The sequence below is a fragment of the Manis javanica genome, chromosome 3, assembly GCF_040802235.1.
Source record: "Manis javanica isolate MJ-LG chromosome 3, MJ_LKY, whole genome shotgun sequence".
In the NCBI taxonomy this organism is placed as follows: Eukaryota; Metazoa; Chordata; class Mammalia; order Pholidota; family Manidae; genus Manis; species Manis javanica.
Genome location: NC_133158.1, coordinates 119,802,644 through 119,820,388, shown reverse-complemented (window position 1 = coordinate 119,820,388; position 17,745 = coordinate 119,802,644). Strand labels below are relative to the sequence as shown.

General features: G+C 40.0%; 1 protein-coding gene across 6 annotated transcripts in view; it reads right to left on the bottom strand.

Annotated features, from left to right (window-relative positions):
• The window catches only part of MASP1 (MBL associated serine protease 1), a 60,427-nt gene extending 56,078 nt beyond the window's left edge, over positions 1-4,349 (bottom strand). For 4 of the 6 annotated variants that reach the window (XM_017667113.3, XM_073231953.1, XM_073231951.1 and 1 more), the window contains exons 1-2: positions 4,134-4,271; positions 2,655-2,831 (exon numbers count right to left, since the gene is read on the bottom strand). In XM_017667113.3, the coding sequence (XP_017522602.1) occupies positions 2,655-2,692 (38 nt within the window). In that variant the 5' untranslated portion in view covers positions 2,693-2,831; positions 4,134-4,271. Of the gene's footprint in view, positions 1-2,654; positions 2,832-4,133 lie in introns of all 6 variants that reach the window. The other 2 variants (XM_073231954.1, XM_073231952.1) reach the window with 2 other exon arrangements.
• Positions 4,350-17,745: the final 13,396 nt, after the last annotated feature.

Here is a 17,745-nt window from a genome sequence, read left to right as displayed (position 1 = left end):
ACATATGGTCAGAAGGTCAACAGTAGTCTAATGCATCACAATGCCTATCTCACCCACCTTGCTTCATCTCATCATGTAGGCATTTTATCACCTCACATCATCACAGGAAGAAAGGTAAGTAGAGTACATTAAGATATTTTGAGAGAGAGAGAGAGACCACATTTATATAACTTTTATTATTACACTATTGTTATTATAATTATTCTGTTTTATTATTAGTTGTTGATCTCTCACTGTGCCTAATTTATAAACTAAACTTGATCAGGTATGTATATATAGGAAAATATGCATATATATATATATATATATATATATATATATATATATATAGGATAGTGTATATAGGTTTCCGTACCATCTATGGCTTTGGGAATCCACAGGCAGTCTTAGAACATATCCCCTACAGATAAGGGGGGACTACTTAATAGTTGGATGTCTGCTAATCAGGAACTAATTTCTCCCCAGTCCTTCCTCCCCACTATACCAAGATATATATGTATATATATATATATATATATACATACACATGAATGTTTGACTATATAAACACAGGATAACCACATACATAGACTATCTAGCTATCTCATACAATATTTACATAAAAGGTAAATAGGTAAGTGCAAAAAGCCCTAGAAAGATATCACTGGGGTATTAATACTTCTCATCTCTGAAGTCAGAATATGAATGTTTTAAATTTTATTTTTGTGGATATGAAACGTTCAAATTTGTCTAGAAGTATCTCATACTATTTTTTTCAATGAAAAGAAAATAATAAAGTTATTTAAATTTTTTCCAAGTCCCCTACAATGGCAGCATGTGAGGCACAGCTAAGAAACAAAATGTTTTGATCCAATTGCCAGGGTCAATATTTTTTTAAAAACTAATGTGTGGATGAGCGCTTCCAAGGCACCAGGAAGGGAAGGCATAGGTCCAAGTTATCCAGTGAATTCATAGGAAAGCTGAGTCCAGAAACTCTAACTTTCAGGGTCCAGGCAGCCCCACTTTCAAGTGAGGAAATGCACCGATGTTACCTGGAGTTCTGGTTCAGTTCTGCCTGAGGAGGGGAGAGCGGGAAACCATGTTAAGATCTCAGATTCTTTCTTCCTTAAGCGGTGATAATAATGATTTCCCACAGGGCTGCCCAGAGTAAAGGAGGATTGGAAAGTACTTTGTTAACTGTCTGATAGTCCTAGGCAAACAGTTACGATTACTCCATCATGCTGCTTCCCGAAAAGCAGGGGTTGGAAATGAGCTTTGGCTCCCAAACTGGACTTCCCTGCAATAGAGACACCAAGATTATGCAAGGCTGAAAGGTCAGCTTTCTCCACATCTGATTTTCCAGACCACATGAAGGAGCCTCTGAGACGCCTAGTGCGGGTTCTGTCAGGGGCTGGCGGCCCCACCTAGCCTCAGAGGCTCACGTGTGGTAGGCAACTGGTCCATGTGGGAGGAAGGCCTGTGAAACTTTCTGTTCTATTTTTTTTGGCATCTCAAAACAGCTTCAAACATATGAAACAAATACCTCCTTGAACAAAATGGGCTTGAGCATATGCCTGCTTGCTTGCTTTAGGGGCTACACATGGAAAAATGTAAGTGGCGGCTTCCCTTCCCCAGCACACTCTCTAAATGTTTTTGGCTTCTTATACTCGAGGTACTGGCTGACACCTGCTATCTATTCTCCAGCTAATCAAAAAGTTTAGGTATATTTGCTTGGAATGTCAAAAGTAATCTACAAAGCTGGAATTTCATAGGCTCTGTGGTAGGAGCAGTCTATCAGGAATGCATAAAAGTCTGCATATATCACTGACTGCGGAATGAGTAGCACTTTCTGTCCTCTTCATTCACTCCTCTCTCTTAAGCCTACACTACACAAAGACTATTTGAGTAGAAGAACTGAAAGGAACTGTATGGATCCCTTGGACAACACCCTTATTTGACAGATGATGGAAAGGATGCCCCAAGAGCTGACATGTAATGCCCAATACCATATGGTGAATTAGCTTCACCAGAAGAAGAGAATAACAAAAGCTTACAGAGGAAGCTGCTGGGTGCATGCCCATATCATGCCAGGCAGTTGGCCAAAGCAATTAATCCTGTGAAAAATAATTAAAAAACCCATGGCTTTATCTGGAAATGAAAAAAAAAAGTACTACTATACTACCCAAGTCCCTCCCCAGCAGATTCTGGTTTAATTGGTCTGGAGTGAGGTCTCGTAATTAACATTTTTTAAAACATCACAGATGATTCTGAAGTGCAGCAAGGTTTGAGAGCTGCCAGTATAGAATAATACATTTGACTGAGAGTCTGATGAAATACAATAGAAAATTCCTGGACTTGGAAGCACGTTGGAATCTGGGCCTTTCAAGATCATCACTGTGTCTTGGGCAAGTTGCTTAACTTCTGCTTTTATCCTCCTCCATAAATCCCTACCTCATCCAAAATCTGAAGACCAGATGAGACAGTGTCTATAAAGGTGCTTTACAAACCCTTCAGTGCTGCATCCATGCGAGGCAAGACCCTTCGTAGACGTCTGGGACAGTCTGCTATTCAACAACTGAACTTAACCCAGCCACTATTTATCGAATGCCTAATAGAAAACAGACATTATGCTAGGGGCCAGACATGCAGAGATGAACAGGACATAGATCCCATACCTTAAGGAACAGTCACTTTTGGAAGAGGAGGTGGACATTTAAACAAGGAAATTACAACGACAGGAAGTGCTATAGCTCCCAAGGGCAGAGACAGCACAAAGGAGGAGATGCGCACTCCAAGGATGTTGGCCGGGGAAGAGAAGGTGATGTTGGAGCCAGCTTGAACAATTGGGTCCTCTAGGTAGAAAATAAAGGGGAGAGCTGTTCAGGGTTAAGGGATGAGTGCACACAAAGATACAGAACTGTTAATCCGTCTTGTCATTTGGTATGACTGGGGCACTGGGTGGTAGTGTGGGATTCGAATAGGGAGCCATCAATCAAATTATCATTCCATGTAGCTGGGCACAAATATCATCTCTTTGAGGAGGCAGGAAAATGAAATTAGATGACATTTAAAAAATTACAGTGGATATAAAAAGAACAGATCACTGGATTAACTTTAAAAACCTGATTAGCTTTCCGAACCACAGGTAATCTGAGTTCAGAGTTCATACAGTGTGAAGACCTTACTGGTCCCAGACCCACAAAAGTTGCTAGGTGACTTTGCAGAAAAGAAATAGAAACCCTTTTCCAAGAAATTAATGGGAAGAAGTTAATGGGAAGAAGAGGTGTTTAGGGACTAAACACATTTGTAGAGTGTTTTGCTTTTTCGTATTTTTAGCAGCATTAACACATAAGTAGTAAAAATAAACACGGTGCTTAGGTTTTGAGACTTGCAGAAGAATACTTATAAGGATCAAGTAACTCTAAGTGTAGGCTGAAGAATAGGAAATGTTGAAGAGCTTAAAAACAATTAGTACTTAAAGTCCTAGGTTCAGAACTCCAAAGGGTCCTTTTTTTTAAAAAAAAAATTGTGGTATCCCTTTAAGAGCCATTCTGTACAATTCGTAGCCTGACTCATGCCACCAGCTGCCTCTGATTTCAGTGAGAAATGCAGAAATTTATAAGGAACTATAAAATGGGGACAGGTTTTTAGTTTTCTAAATTGAGGTTTTAACTGGCAAACTTCTTTCTGAAGGTTTAAGAAACCATAGAGCTGGACTGTGGGAAGCTGGTTGCTTTTCCGGTCAGAACAAATAAACACAAAAACACATATCTAACTCATAAAGTGTTGGAAGAGATAAACCAATGCTTTTTACAGGGGAAGAAAACAAAAAAAATCAGCTTTGTGGGCAACAGGAGGAAAGTCCCATTTGCCAGCAGACGACACCTATGCTGGCAGAGGGAGAAGTCTGAGCTTCGGCAGCACTGGGCATGATTTGCACAGTTTTTAGTTTCAAGTTGCATGTCTCCGGAGTCCCAGGGAAGGTGCCCAGCCCATGTTCTCCCTTTCCAGAGCCTCAAGGATTGATGAGAACCCCCCTGAACCACCCGCTGGACATGCAGGTGCGTTTGCCTAGAGACAAGGTCAGACCCTCCAGGGCTACTTGGCCCTGGCCCCTGAGGGGCACCCATGCCCACTCGCTCCCTGGCACTCACCTCATTTTCCTGCCTCGGGCGCTCCTGGCTGCCTGGCTTTGGTCCCCCCTGGCCTGACTTTCCTGTGAGCTCGTCCCGGTGTGGTGTCAGCGATGCCTTATCTTTGTTCTGAGGTCCCTGTGTGTCTCTGGAATTGGCTGGCATTCTCCATTCAGGTCACGCCTTCCCCTGCCTGCAACGGATCCCCTCTCCCCCTCTCTCCCTCTGCCTTTTCCTCTCTCTCTCTCTCTCTCCCCTCTGATTCGCTCTTACACACACTCATAGGAACCTGACAGAACAGAATCTGTCTTCTTCCTTAAAAGATCTGTTCCTCCAGTACCTTCCTTTAGCCTGGTGACTGGCTCCAGCCCTTGAGAGATAATAACTGAGAAGCTAAAAGGTATTTTTTTAATCACTGTGTGTGTGTGTGTGTGTGTGTGTGAGAATGGCTGGGGTCAAAGTCTAATTTCTCTCATTCTCTCTTGCCAGATGGCTATAGTGTTCTGCTCTTCCTCAGGACACTGGCAAAAGGACATTAATTAAACAGAAACAACCAACTAAGAAGGCAACTCTAATAGCTACACTAGGGAAGAAAAGAGATTCTGATCTCAAACCTCAGTCTGTTTGCAAACAACTACAGGTTTGCCTATGAATAGAGCTGCCAGCTGGGAATGTGAGGCAGCATCACGTCCTGCAGATGGTGGGTTGCGCTTCCCCACTTAAAAGCAATACTTGTGGTGTTTACTAATGCAGAGTGTGCAGAGGTCTAATCCAGCCCAGATAGCGGCCATCAGAGCAAGAAAGCCCTGCAGCCCATGGGTGTAGAATGACCTAGGTCTGTATACATGTCTATACCCAGAGTTTGTGGAGAAATGCAGCACCAGATCTAGCTGAGCTGAATAATAAAGAAATTATTCTTTCCACAATAATGATAACCCGTATTGAATAGAGAGAGATGTCTGGATGTAGAAAATAGATTTTACTGAGAACATTCTTTGTGTTAGACACAGTGCTAGGCACAAATCTCAATTACTCCCACAAACTTGTGAGGGTCATACTATTACACTCACTTTACAGATGAGAAAACCAAGGCTCTGAGAGGTTCTACAACTTGCCAAGATTATCCAGATCTTTATTACTACTTAGTGCTATTACCAGTAAGAGTTAAAATTTATTGAGCAATATGTGTCAGGCACTATTCTAATAAAATGTTAATTCCCTTCAATCCCCATTTTCCCAATGAGGAAACTGCCCAGAGAGGTTAAGTAACTTATCCAAGGTCACACAGCTAGAAAGTGATGGGGGAAGAATCTGAGCTCTTACCCACCATGTTGTACTGTTTCTCACTAATATAATATAATTCATATGGCATTTCAAACACATACAACATTCACAGAGAAAATAAATTTGAGGCATTTTAGAAAAAGCCTTAGACTCTGAGTCAGAATTTAGTTGTACTCTTTCCTTGCAATCCAGCTGTGTACTTTGGGCCCAATATTTAACATCTTTGATCCTCTTTCCTCATCTGGAAAATAGGGATTGCTAAGAGGCTGAAATGAGATTACACTTGTGGAAGTGTTTTCTCAGCTGCCCAGTGGTGTACCCAAAACAGGGCTACCACCCACTCTAACCAAGGTGGCTAACACATGTAGTCTCCGCCTTCTAATAATGATGCACTGGCCCATTTTGGGGCACAGTGTTTTGAATCTCACTGGAATTCTCCTCAATCCATTTTCTCTCCAGTTTCTCTATTTTAGCACTGTCAAATGTCAGTCTTGCCAAGCTTAGCATTTTTTAGAGGCTGTGGATGATAATGTGGGTACAAGTATATGCAAAGAGAGAATGTGTTTGACCTTGGGCACAGTTTTAGATAATATGTTGCTTTCTGTTTCAGGCGAAGTAGACAAAGTCCTTTAAAAGTCCCATCAAGAGGACTCACAGGCTCGTTGGACATCAAATAACTCTCACAAAACAACATTTTAATGATTTAAGTGTAAATGAATCAGAAACACATGGGCTACATTTCTCTGGGAATACACGAGGGCTTTAAAAGTGAAGGAGAAAGAACTTGGCTCAAAGTACACTGCACGGTGCAGAGGGCCCCGACCATTGCGGACATTCCCTTCATTCATGCTGCCTTTGAGCTGGCTCTCTCCTAATTTAGGGCACATACAGGGAAAGGCAGTCATTTGTTCTGGGCACAGAGGGAAGAGCTTGGGAGGGAAAGCCATCAGCTTCTCCTTGTAAAGTGTCAGAGCAATTGAGCTTCCCAGAATGTAATTTCTTGGCCATGTTTCTCAAGGCTGCCAATGTTCAATGGGAGGCATTTGAAATATGTTTTAAGCCAAAGTTCTGCCAATATCTAGCAGATCTGATATGTGCTTCTCTGGGGGCTAGCCAATGCTCAGATGGAATCTTCAGGAAAACAGGAACTATGTGGCTCAGTGAATTATCTGGGGGGGAATTCAGGGCAGTTTCCCATAGGGCTGGACTACATGAGTGAGATTGTCTTGATCTTTTGATAAAAACTCCCTGAGGTATCATTAATAGATCATGGGTAGTAGGAGGAATGTAAGGGATACTGGTCTGGGAGTAGGTCAGTATCAGTAGCCTTGTATATGATCTTGGACACGTCACCTACTTTCTCGGCAGGGGGAACGGAGGGAAGAGCATCAGTTTGCTTCAATGCAAACACAGGGGACTGAACTCTGTTGAGATCGTGAGCACCTATACGTGGGGGTGCAAGGACTTTGGAATTGGTGGATTGCCAATGCCTCTAGAGAGAGTCAAGGAGTCCACAATGGCCCTCTAACCTTGACGTTTGCTTTGTCTGTGATCATAAGAGTATTGTATTATTCAAGATTCAGTAGTAAGTATTCAGAAAAACAAGTTTTATGAAGGCACAGCTAGTTTTGACAAAGTTTGACAAAAGAGGTTAAAATAGGCTTTCAAGGAGCTAACAGTATGTCATTTAGAATCATGAAAGTGTAAAGTGACAGATGTGGTTTAACAATCTTGGGTTGTAGTCAGAGAAAGGGATCAGGAGGCTACTACAAAGAAAGCAAATGTTACAGCATTCCTACCACTAGAATCAGGCTTGGTTTACACGTTCTACCAAAATATTTATTATATGCAATTCCTGTGCAGAGACTTTCTGGAATTCCATGAATGTGCTAGAAAATGTAAGATATTTGGGCAATAGGTTTTTGTTGGCAAAGTCTGAAATCCAGGCTTCCTATAGAATATCTAATAAACTGATAAATAGATTGCACCTTAGAATTAAATTCTGGGTTATACAACTCATTGACTGACAGTATGCTGTCAATCATTGCTTTGGAACCTATCAGATCATCAAAATAATACAGGAAATAAAAAAATTTCCAACCTCTGAGCTTCATCCCAGGAGATTCAAATTCAATGAATCTGGCCTCCTGAATCTGTCATTTTAAAAGCCCCATGGTGTGATTTTGCTGTATTGGGTATACAACATAACGGTGTATCTTAAAATTGATGGCATTTTAGATTTGATGAAATATCCTTTGTGTGTGCCAGCTAGTATATTATTACATGTAATATTCCCATATTTTTATAGATGAAGACATTGAGGCACTTGGCTCAAAGTACACTACTCGGTGTACTAGAGGGACTAAGATTTCTAATTTGCAGTGGAGATGTTAGATTAGATGTCTTGCATTGTTTTTTTTAAAGTACATTCTTACTCAAACTCTTTATGACATCTCTGTTTTAGTGTGTGGAACCATATCTACTACCATTAATACTGGGTTAAAATTTTAGAAGATCTTAAAAGTAGTTTTTTTAAAAAAAACTACATTCTAGGATGAAACAGAAGTTATTTGCAAGAAGAATGCGTCTCCTTTATTACTCATTTCAGCCTCAAAACAACCAGTAAAAGCCATACATTATCATCTTTATTTTACAGAGATGACTAATAATATTGGGATGAGTTAACTGAGTCCCAGAGGAGAGAAATGTGCTGCTAAGGGTCCCATAGAAATTAGGTGGTGGGGCTGAGACCATGAACTCAGATTTTCCTCCTCCCATGCTCTTTTATACTATATTGTAGGCTACTCTACTTGACACCAAGTACTTTAAAAAGAAACTTACTTGTTTTTTTAAGGCCCAAAGTGACCACTGCTTGGCCATCAGAGCCTGGCTCTCTACCACAGAGTATTGTCAAATAAAGAGATGCTGAGAGTTTTGACCTCCCTTGAAGAGCAAAATCTTCATGTTTCCTCAGGTTCCGTCAGACTCGTGGGTTCTAAAACCTACGTTGATCTCTGTATAAGAGCAAGCACCTCTTCCTTTTTCCTACCCCTCATCCCAACCCGATTTCCACCCTCTCCCTCCCTGTTCTCCAGCACAGTGTCTAAGTTTACTAGTGGGCAGTGAAAGTGAGTCAACCTTTCCTGCTTCCTGCCTATTTCATTCCGTTGAAAACCATGGAACCAGTCTCCTGTAGGTCTGCCTGCCTCTCTCTTTAGCATTTTTTCTCCATATGCCTGGACAAAGAATAGTAGGAGAAGAAGATTAGGAGTTAAGCTCAGGCAGGGGCTGGAGAAGTTCCACCTAGAACTGTGGCAAAGCAAGCTTCTCATTTTGCCCAGCTTTACTGGAGAACCCAATTCTGTGCAGCCAGGTACAAGCCTAGCTGGTAACACAGGCCACCTGGTTTCCTGTTTGGTTATTTCTCCTCATAGACAGGAGAAGGAGTGATATGTAAGGAAGGGCCCCCCGGGTCTTCAGTACTTGAGACATATACCATCTGTTATGGGCTGAATTGGGCCCCCCTGAAGATTCATGTTGAAGGCCTAACTCCCAGCATCTCAGAATATGGCTGTATTTACAGATAGGGCCTTTAAAAGGATGAGTAAGCTAAAAAGAGGGCTGTTGGAAGGGCCCTAATCCAAGATGACTGGTATCCTTACATGGAGAGGAGATTAGGACACAGATAATACAGACAGAGGGACAGCCATGTGAGCACGCAGTGAGAAAGTGTCCCTCTGCAAGCCGAGGAGAGGGGTCACAAGAGAAACCAGACCTGCTGACACCTTGATCTTAGACTTTTAGCCTTCAGAACTGTGAGAAAACAAGTTTCTGCTGCATAAGCAGCCCAGTCTGTGTTATTTTGTTACAGCAGTCCTAGGAAACTAGTATACCGTCCACACCTCCCTTACCTTTGCTAGCCTAAATCCATTTCATACTGACCTTAGTTTTGGTATCCCACTTGTATTAGGTCTCCCCTGTCCCAGAAGTTCCCCAGGTGCTGAGGCAGTGTAGCCCAAGCAGATCCAGCCACAGGACGGGGCTGATAAGCCCATAAGAAGCAAGTGGACAGTTGGGATAAGACCGTGCTGGGGGCAGGACTTACATCACTGTGGGGACTTCATATTTCTAATTCCCTGTTGTTGTTTCATAACCATTACTTTCCACCCTCCTTCCAATCTCCACTGCTTTTCTATCACTTGGACACACCCTGCTCATCTCTGTTACTGTCACCTTCCAACCTCTTGGTCCTATCCTTCGTTCCTTTCATTAGAATTTAGGCATGAGGTGCCACTGCTTACATTTTATTCCCAGTCCTTCCTGATGTCGACACTGGGCTCTCATTCCTTGGCCTCCCCATCTTCAGTGATGACTTCTTCCACTTCACCTTAGCCATCTAACATACACATAACCACATCCACCTGGGAAGGCTTAAACTCATAGTGCCCCATTCTCCGACTACCATCTCCTACCTTTCTAGATCTTCTGTGCCTTCCATAGCCTTATATCTAGATTTCAACCTCATTAAGACATCCACTCCTTGGATAACACTCAGTGTTCAGCCTATCAGATCCTGTTGCTTCACACCTCCTCTGAATCCACAACCTCTCACCAGCACTCCTTTGCAGATTACTGCTTCTCTAGCTGCTTCTTGAGTCTCTTCTTACTTCAGGGGAATGGTTCTCTGTCTTTCTGGTGAATCACTGAGAATTGAATGAATGAGAACTAGTGTCCCTCTGTCTGGAATACCCCAAAAAGCCTCAGAGTTCATCCCTTCAGCTCCCTCAATTCTTTCTCAAACATTGCCTTCTCAGTGGGGCCCCTCCTGACCACTCTGTTCTATTACTTCTGTTTCCACCCACACTCACTATCCCCTTATTGTGTTTCAATTTTCTTCAAGGCACTAACCACCACTTAAGGTACTAGTTAATGACTTATTTGTTTGTTGCTTGCTGCCTCCCACCCCCAAGAATTACAGAAATTCCAAGTAGACAAATATTTCTGTATTTCTTTTAACTGCTCTATTTCCAGTACTAAGCATAGTGGCTTGGACTTGCACATGATGGGACCTTAATAAGCATTTGTGCTTTCTTCCAACAGAGTTTAAATGTGCACATATTCTTAAAACCTGGCAAATGATTTCCTGGGTTTGATGGCCCTTCTAAGGCCACAAAGCTCAGAATCTCAGTTTGAACCATTTTTCTTGAATACTTCTCATATACCCCACAACTATAGTTTTAAATACCATTACATACTGATCACTTACAAATCTTTTTCTTTAGCCTAAATGTCTCTCCACAGTTCCTCACCCACAAACCAAATGTCTACTCCCTCCTGCATCTGAAGGTTCCATTGGACAGAGGTCATTATCTTTCCATTCTTACTCATTCTCCTGCACCATGTCTATGAACCACCATCAACTCAGACACCCAAGCCAGATATTTGCATGTCGTCCCTGATTTATTTTTCCATTTCTCCTCATATGCCATCAATCAAAAAGTCTTATTGTTTACACCTAAGTTTCTTTCAAATGCAACATCATGCATATTCCTTGCTGCCCCTACATTAGCGGAGAGCTTCATTAGTTCTCACTGGATTATTTTAACTACCTCCTAGTTGATTTCTCTGCCTTTAGTGCCACTCTTATAAAAATACAAGTCTCACTAATTCTCTCCCTTTGTGAGAACTTTCAGAGCCCTCCTTTGCTTACAGAATAAAATAAAAGTGTCCTGGAATAGCTTTTGAACCCTCAAGTCTCATGTGGACATGAGGTGCCATGAAATTAAAGTAGCCTGCACTGCTGAGCCAACATGTGGAGGACAGCTGCCCTGGAGAGTCCCCTGGGCCCAGGCAGCCTGTGCATGAGTTGGAAAAGAGCCACTGAGCTTTTGGTATTGTTTGTTACTGTAGACAGTCTAGCCTATCTGACTGACAAAATGCTCCTATATGGGGTTGTCCTTTCACCTCCATATTCTATCTCCCAACCAGCACATTTAGGCATGTACACACGCACTTTGGAACTGGTACCTAACTAGTTGCATATTCTAGATTCTGTCATGCTCTACCATGCCTGTGTGCACTTATGTACTTGGTTCTCTTGGTCTTTAGTGCCATTCTCTTCATCGTTTGTTTGTAGAACTTCCTCTTACTTATCCTTTGAAATCTTTCTCAAATGTCAGCTTCCCTGGGAAGTCTTCTCTGATCACTCCATACAAAAGTAAACACTACGTTTGTTCCTTACACATGCTCTAAGTTACTGCATGTGTCAAATTATAGAATATTTGTTTACTTCTGTCACTCTTCCACTACAATAATTTGGGGGACTGAACAATATCCTTTGTTCTTTGAGATCAATATATACCTTTTGAATACATAGATGTCTAAACCTTTTTTATAAAAGTTATCAAGACAGGTAAACATCAACTGAATCTATAATTACAAATTGCGATGAGTACTATGTTGGGTGAGAAAAGAGTTTTATGAGAGAGAATAACAGAAGGGCCTGATTTATATAGGCAAAATCTTGGTGCTATGATATTTAAGTTAAACAGAATATCAGTTAGTGAAGAGTTGGCAGGTTCAAAATGATGGACTATACTACCTGGACTTCAGCAACTGTAGAAATTCTCCATTTCTGTACCCAGTTCATAGGCAAAATAAGAAGGACATAAAAATGAGATTAATAAATGAACAGCTGCACTTAGAATCAAGAAAAGGAATTATCTGTGGCTGAGAAAATGAGAAGTCTGTAAAAGGAGGACAGTAGATGAGAAGCTACAGCAGGGAGCTTCTTTTAAGTTCTTTTACATCAGTATATGGAAAATGGATAATCAACTCAATGAGAAGAATATCATGGAAGGAAATAGTTAATGGAACCATAAGAACAAGATCTTAAAGTAAGTTATCCCCAGGGAGCTCAAAGGGGGAGCACCATCTATGAAACAAAAAGAGGAGGAAGATTTGAAAGAAGAACAGGTTGAAATGTAAGAGAAAGCAATTGAATAATTGGAGAAATAAAAACAAAACAATTTGCATTTATTAAATATAATTTACTAAACATGATTATGTTAAGCATAATTATGGAAATTAAAAATAAAATGTAATCAGCTGTACTTATTGGTGAATGGCCACAAATGAAGAATTAATTAATGATTTGGAAAATCAAGCTGAGGAATTCTTTCAGTTAAAGAGATCAGAAATATGAAAAATGTAAAGGGAGTATAGATTCAGAAAGTCCTTTATGTGGCAAATAAAATTTTCACTAAAAAAAGAACAAAGGGAAGGGAAAGGAAGCAATCTCTGAAGAAATGTTGGTCTCAGTTTTCCTAGAATTGAGAAAAGACATGAATTCTCAGACTGAAAGGATCTACCAAGCCCCAAGTGAGACATACACATCAAATTATACCTGATCCCCTGTAATGAAATTTCAACATATAAGGATAAAATCAAAATCTTAAAAATGAGCAAAGAGAAGGAATGAAAATTAATATTCAGAGTTTTTCATCAGCCACCTGGAAACAAGAAAGAAATAGAGACATTTTAAAGGACTGAAGGAAAATACCTTTAAACCTATCATTTTACACTAGCCAAATGGTTATGCAAGTAAAGTTGAAATAAAGATATTCTCAGATTCTAAAAGCTTACCATTTGTAGGCCCTTTACGCAGAACTACTGTAGGATGTTGGAGATGGTTAATGTTAGAGAAATTGTGGGGAAACAGGCACATTTCCAAATGCATGTAGGAATATAAAATGGCAAAGCCACTTGGTGAGCAATCTGGGGGTATTAGTAAGGTAAGAGTGTATAGCCTGCAAATCAAGAATCTTACTTCTAGGTATCTCGGAGGAGCACATGTTCAAGCATGCTCCTTCTGGTAGTATTTGTCATGGTGAAAATGGGTCCCAGTAATATAGTGACTAAATATAATATATTCCTACTATGAAATATGGAGCACCAGTTAGAAGGAATTAGAAAGATTTAAATGTATCAACATGGATTTACCTCCAAAACTTGAAAAGTGTAGGTTGAAGAATGATAGGCATGCTAGGATACCATTGATTTAATGAAAATAATAATTGGCTCACCAAACAATACGTATTTTACACATATCATAGACATTTTTTCTATTTTCTATTGATCTTGGAAGAAATGTAGAGTAGGTATCAAATGCAAGAAGTTGCTTGTGTGGAGGCTGTGGTCCAGAGAGGCTTTATTCATATCTATAATAATGCAAAACCTTTAGAGCCTGGTTGGGGATGTTGAAGCAGGGGAGTGACACAATCCAATTTGCAATAAGAAAAGATCCTTCTAGTATTGTGAGGAAAATGGATTTGGAGGAGGGGAGGCAGGTAGGCCAGCTAGGAGGCTGTCGCGGTAGTTAGGACTAGGGCCCATTCCTTCATGAGGCACAGTGGGCAGAGCCTGAGGCCCATGAAATTGTTTTAATTTCTTTCAGAAAAAGAATAAAAAAATAATGAATAGATAATAATGAATCTAACCTGGATTGTATTTGCCTTTATACCAATTCAACACTAAAAAATTATTTTTATTTCTAAAATTTTCTTTTATGGATGAAGGGGTCCATAATGGCAGAATTGCCTACGGCCCGTGAATGTCATAAAGTAGCCCTGATTTGGAGAGAGATGCTTGAATGAGCAGAGCGAGGCAGTGCACATGGAGCCGAGGGACAAAGATGAAATATACATTTCAGGAAGAAAAGCCTGCATTTGGTCAAAAAATGAGAGTGGGGAATGAAGGGAGGAAGTGAAGGTAAATCTCAGTATTCTGACTTAAGATGTGTTGGTGGCATTTACCAAGATGGGGAAGAGAGGTAGAAGGTGAGCAGGTGTCGGGGTGTAAGGAGTTTTTGCATGCCAGGCTAGATGCGGGAAATTTACCACTGATTCAGAATTTTAAAGGGGTTGAAGACCACTGTTGAAATTTTAGGGAACAGAGAGAGAAAAAAGATTTTTAAATAGAGATTGATGTGATTATAGTATTTTTTTTATTGAAGTAGAGTTGATATACAATAGTATATTGGTTTCAAGTATATAATATAGTGATTTAATGGTTATCTACATTATTAAATCTTTATCCCAACCAGTGTAGTTACTATCTGTCAACATAGAAAGATGTTACAAAACTATTGACTGTATTCTCTATGCTGTACTTTCATCACCATGACTGATTTATATTATGACTGAGATTTTGTGCTTCTTTATCCCGTTCACTTATTTCACCCACCCCAACCCCTCCCCCTTGGTAACCACCCGTCACTTCTCAGTGTCTGCAGTGTTATTGCTTGTCTTTTGGAAAGTGGCCATTTTGACTGGTGTGAGGTGACACCTCATTGTGGTATTGATTTGCATTTCCCTGATGATTAGCAATGTGGAACATCTTTTCATGTGCCTGTTGGCCATCTGTGTTTCTTCTTTGAAAAATATCTATTCAGATCCTCTGCCCATTTTTTTAATTGGATTATTTGGTGTTTTTTTTTGGTGTTAAGGCATATGATTTCTTTATATATTTTGTATGTTAACCCCTTATTGGGTGCATTACTTACAAATATATTCTACTGTCTAACTCCATACACAAAAGTAAACTCGAAATGGTTTAAAAACCTAAATATGAGACATGAAACCATAAAACTCTTAGAAGAGAACACAAGCAAAAACCTCTTGAACATAAGCATGGGCAAATTTTTTCTGAACATGTCTCCCCAGGCAAGGGAACTAAAAGCAAAAATGAACAAGTGAGATCAAACTAAAAAGCTTCTGTACAGCATAGGATGCCATCAGCAAAACAAAAAGGCAATCTACAGTATGAGAGAATATACTCATAAGTGATTATAGTGTTTAAAAAATTATGTTTGATAAGAGTATAGGAGATACAAATGAATTAATGAGACTGGAGGATAAACCAGGGAGCTAACAACACCTAAGTACCCAGGCGTCCTGGTTCCCATGCCATTCCCAGGCCGAGGAAAAATATAATGAACCTAAAGCAGTTTGGAAAAGAGCAGGAAAGACCTCCCAGCTAGACCCAGCCCAGAGCAGAGCTTGGCTAAAATTCAGGGGCATGTGGAGCACATGGGCTTCGTATCTGGCAGCATTCTCTGGCCAGACCACAGGGCTAATTTAAACACTTCAGTTGTCACAACACAGCAAACCTGAATGACAATGACTTTTTTTAAAAGCAGGTTTTTAAAAACCAAAAATACTTGTTCACACACACACACAAAAAAACATTTTAGGAAAGCTGGCTACCCCTCAGGCAATTGTTTTAAAAGGTTGGGGCTCAAAATATTTTCAGTCCCCAGATGACATGGAAGGGGCACAAAGCCCTATGGACCTTCTGTCTTTACCCATATCTGATGGAGAAAAAGGGTGATTCTTGGAAAAACATGCCAGCAGACCTTAATAGTTAAGCACTCAGCACACAATGCTCAGTGATGCATTTACTAGGATGGTGTGGCTGTTTAGGTAGGCCATGACAACTCTCTGGGCCTGAGTGGTTTTGTTTCTTTTCTCTATAATATGGGAGTAATAACACTTTCCTTATATATTGTTTCAAGGACATAGTTATTCTTAGTATCTTTTAAATAACTAATACCTTTAAGAAGCAAATGAAGGCTGTTGACCTTCTCCAGAGAAAAACATATATTCAAGTAAAACTTTTTATATACCTGGGTATTTATAGGATCAGTGATGAAAAACTCCTTGGTAATGTCTATAAAGCACCTTCAAAGTGAATGTTACTTTATGGGGACTCAACCAATAATACCAATTAACATAATTGGAAAGTAGGGGTAGATGGATCATGAATGGTCTAAGTAGAAAGTGGCCCTCAGGATGGGACTAAAAAGATGAGTAAGATTTCAATAGGCTGAAGGAAGAGCAAGAGCTACAGTGGTGGAGAAAGTGGAGGGAGAAAATCACTGCTAGAAGGCTCATGCAGAACGAGTTACAGCACGGACGATTTCTTGAGCCCTTGCTGTGTGCCGGGCATTATATGCACCATCTTATTCCATCTTCACAACAAGTTAGTTATTGTTAGCTCCACTTTAGAGATAAATAAATGGAGAATCAGGGAGGTAAAGAGTGAGGCAAGAGTAGAGAGAGGGATTTACCTTAAAAGTATATTTTAGTTTTTATGGCATTCTCCTTAATTTTGTGTATGCTTAAAAAATTTCATAATAAAATATTTTAAGTCTCCTGCTCCCTGCAATTACTATACCACAGGGTGGCTTAATGGGAAGACCACCACACTTTATTCCTGTTACCTGGGCAACTTTGGGTATGTGGCCTTGTCTTCCTGAGTTTCAATATTTATTCTCATCTGCAAAAGCAGGTGATTAGAATGATTTCCAACTACTCTTCCAACTCTTAGAGTACATGGTTTTTTTAAAAGGCGAAATTATTCTTATGCATCATTTAATACTTTTCTTTCACCTGTTTATACTCATACTTTCTCAGTAGCTCATGTTATTTTATTACTAAGATGCTTTACTGAGGTACAGAAAATCAAAGTGTACGATTTGATGAAGGCTGTTGACCTTCTCTAGAGAAAATCTTTGACATATGTATATGCCTCTGAAACCATCACTACAATCAAAATAATGAGAATATCTATCACCCCCAAAAGTTTCTTGTGTCCCTTTGTAATCCCTCCTTCCCCACTCCACCTTCCTCTGCTTCCCTGGGAAGAACCAGTATGTACTTTGTATCAGTACATATGAGTTTGCATTTACTAGAATTTTATGCAAAGGGAATCATACAGTATATAGTCACTTTTGTCTGACTTCTTCCACTCAGCATAATTATTTTGAGATTCACCCAAGTTGCTGCATGCATCATTAGCTCATATGCCACAAATTGTTTATCCATTCATCTGTTAGTGGACATATGGGTTGTTTTCAGGTTTCAGCTGTTACAAATAAAGCTTCAGTGAGTATTTGTGTGCATGTCTTTGTTTGGAAATATGCTTTCATTTCTCCTGGGTACATCTGTAGGAGCGGAATGGCTGGATCATATGGTAGATACACGTCTAATGTTTTAAGACACTGCCAGTTTTCCCAAGTGGTTGTGTTATTTTACATTCCCACTAATAGTGAATGAACAGTCCAATTGTGCTACATCCTTGTTGACACTTGTTAAGGTCAGTCTTTTTAGTTTTAGTCCTTCTCAAATATATGTAGCAGTATCTGACTGGGTTTTAATTTGCATTTCCCAAATGATTAGTGATTTTGAGCATTTTTATGTATTTATTCATTATGACTATATCTATCTCCTTTTGTAAAGTGTCTGTTCAAAATTTTTGCCTGTATTTTAAGGTGTGTAATTAATTTTCT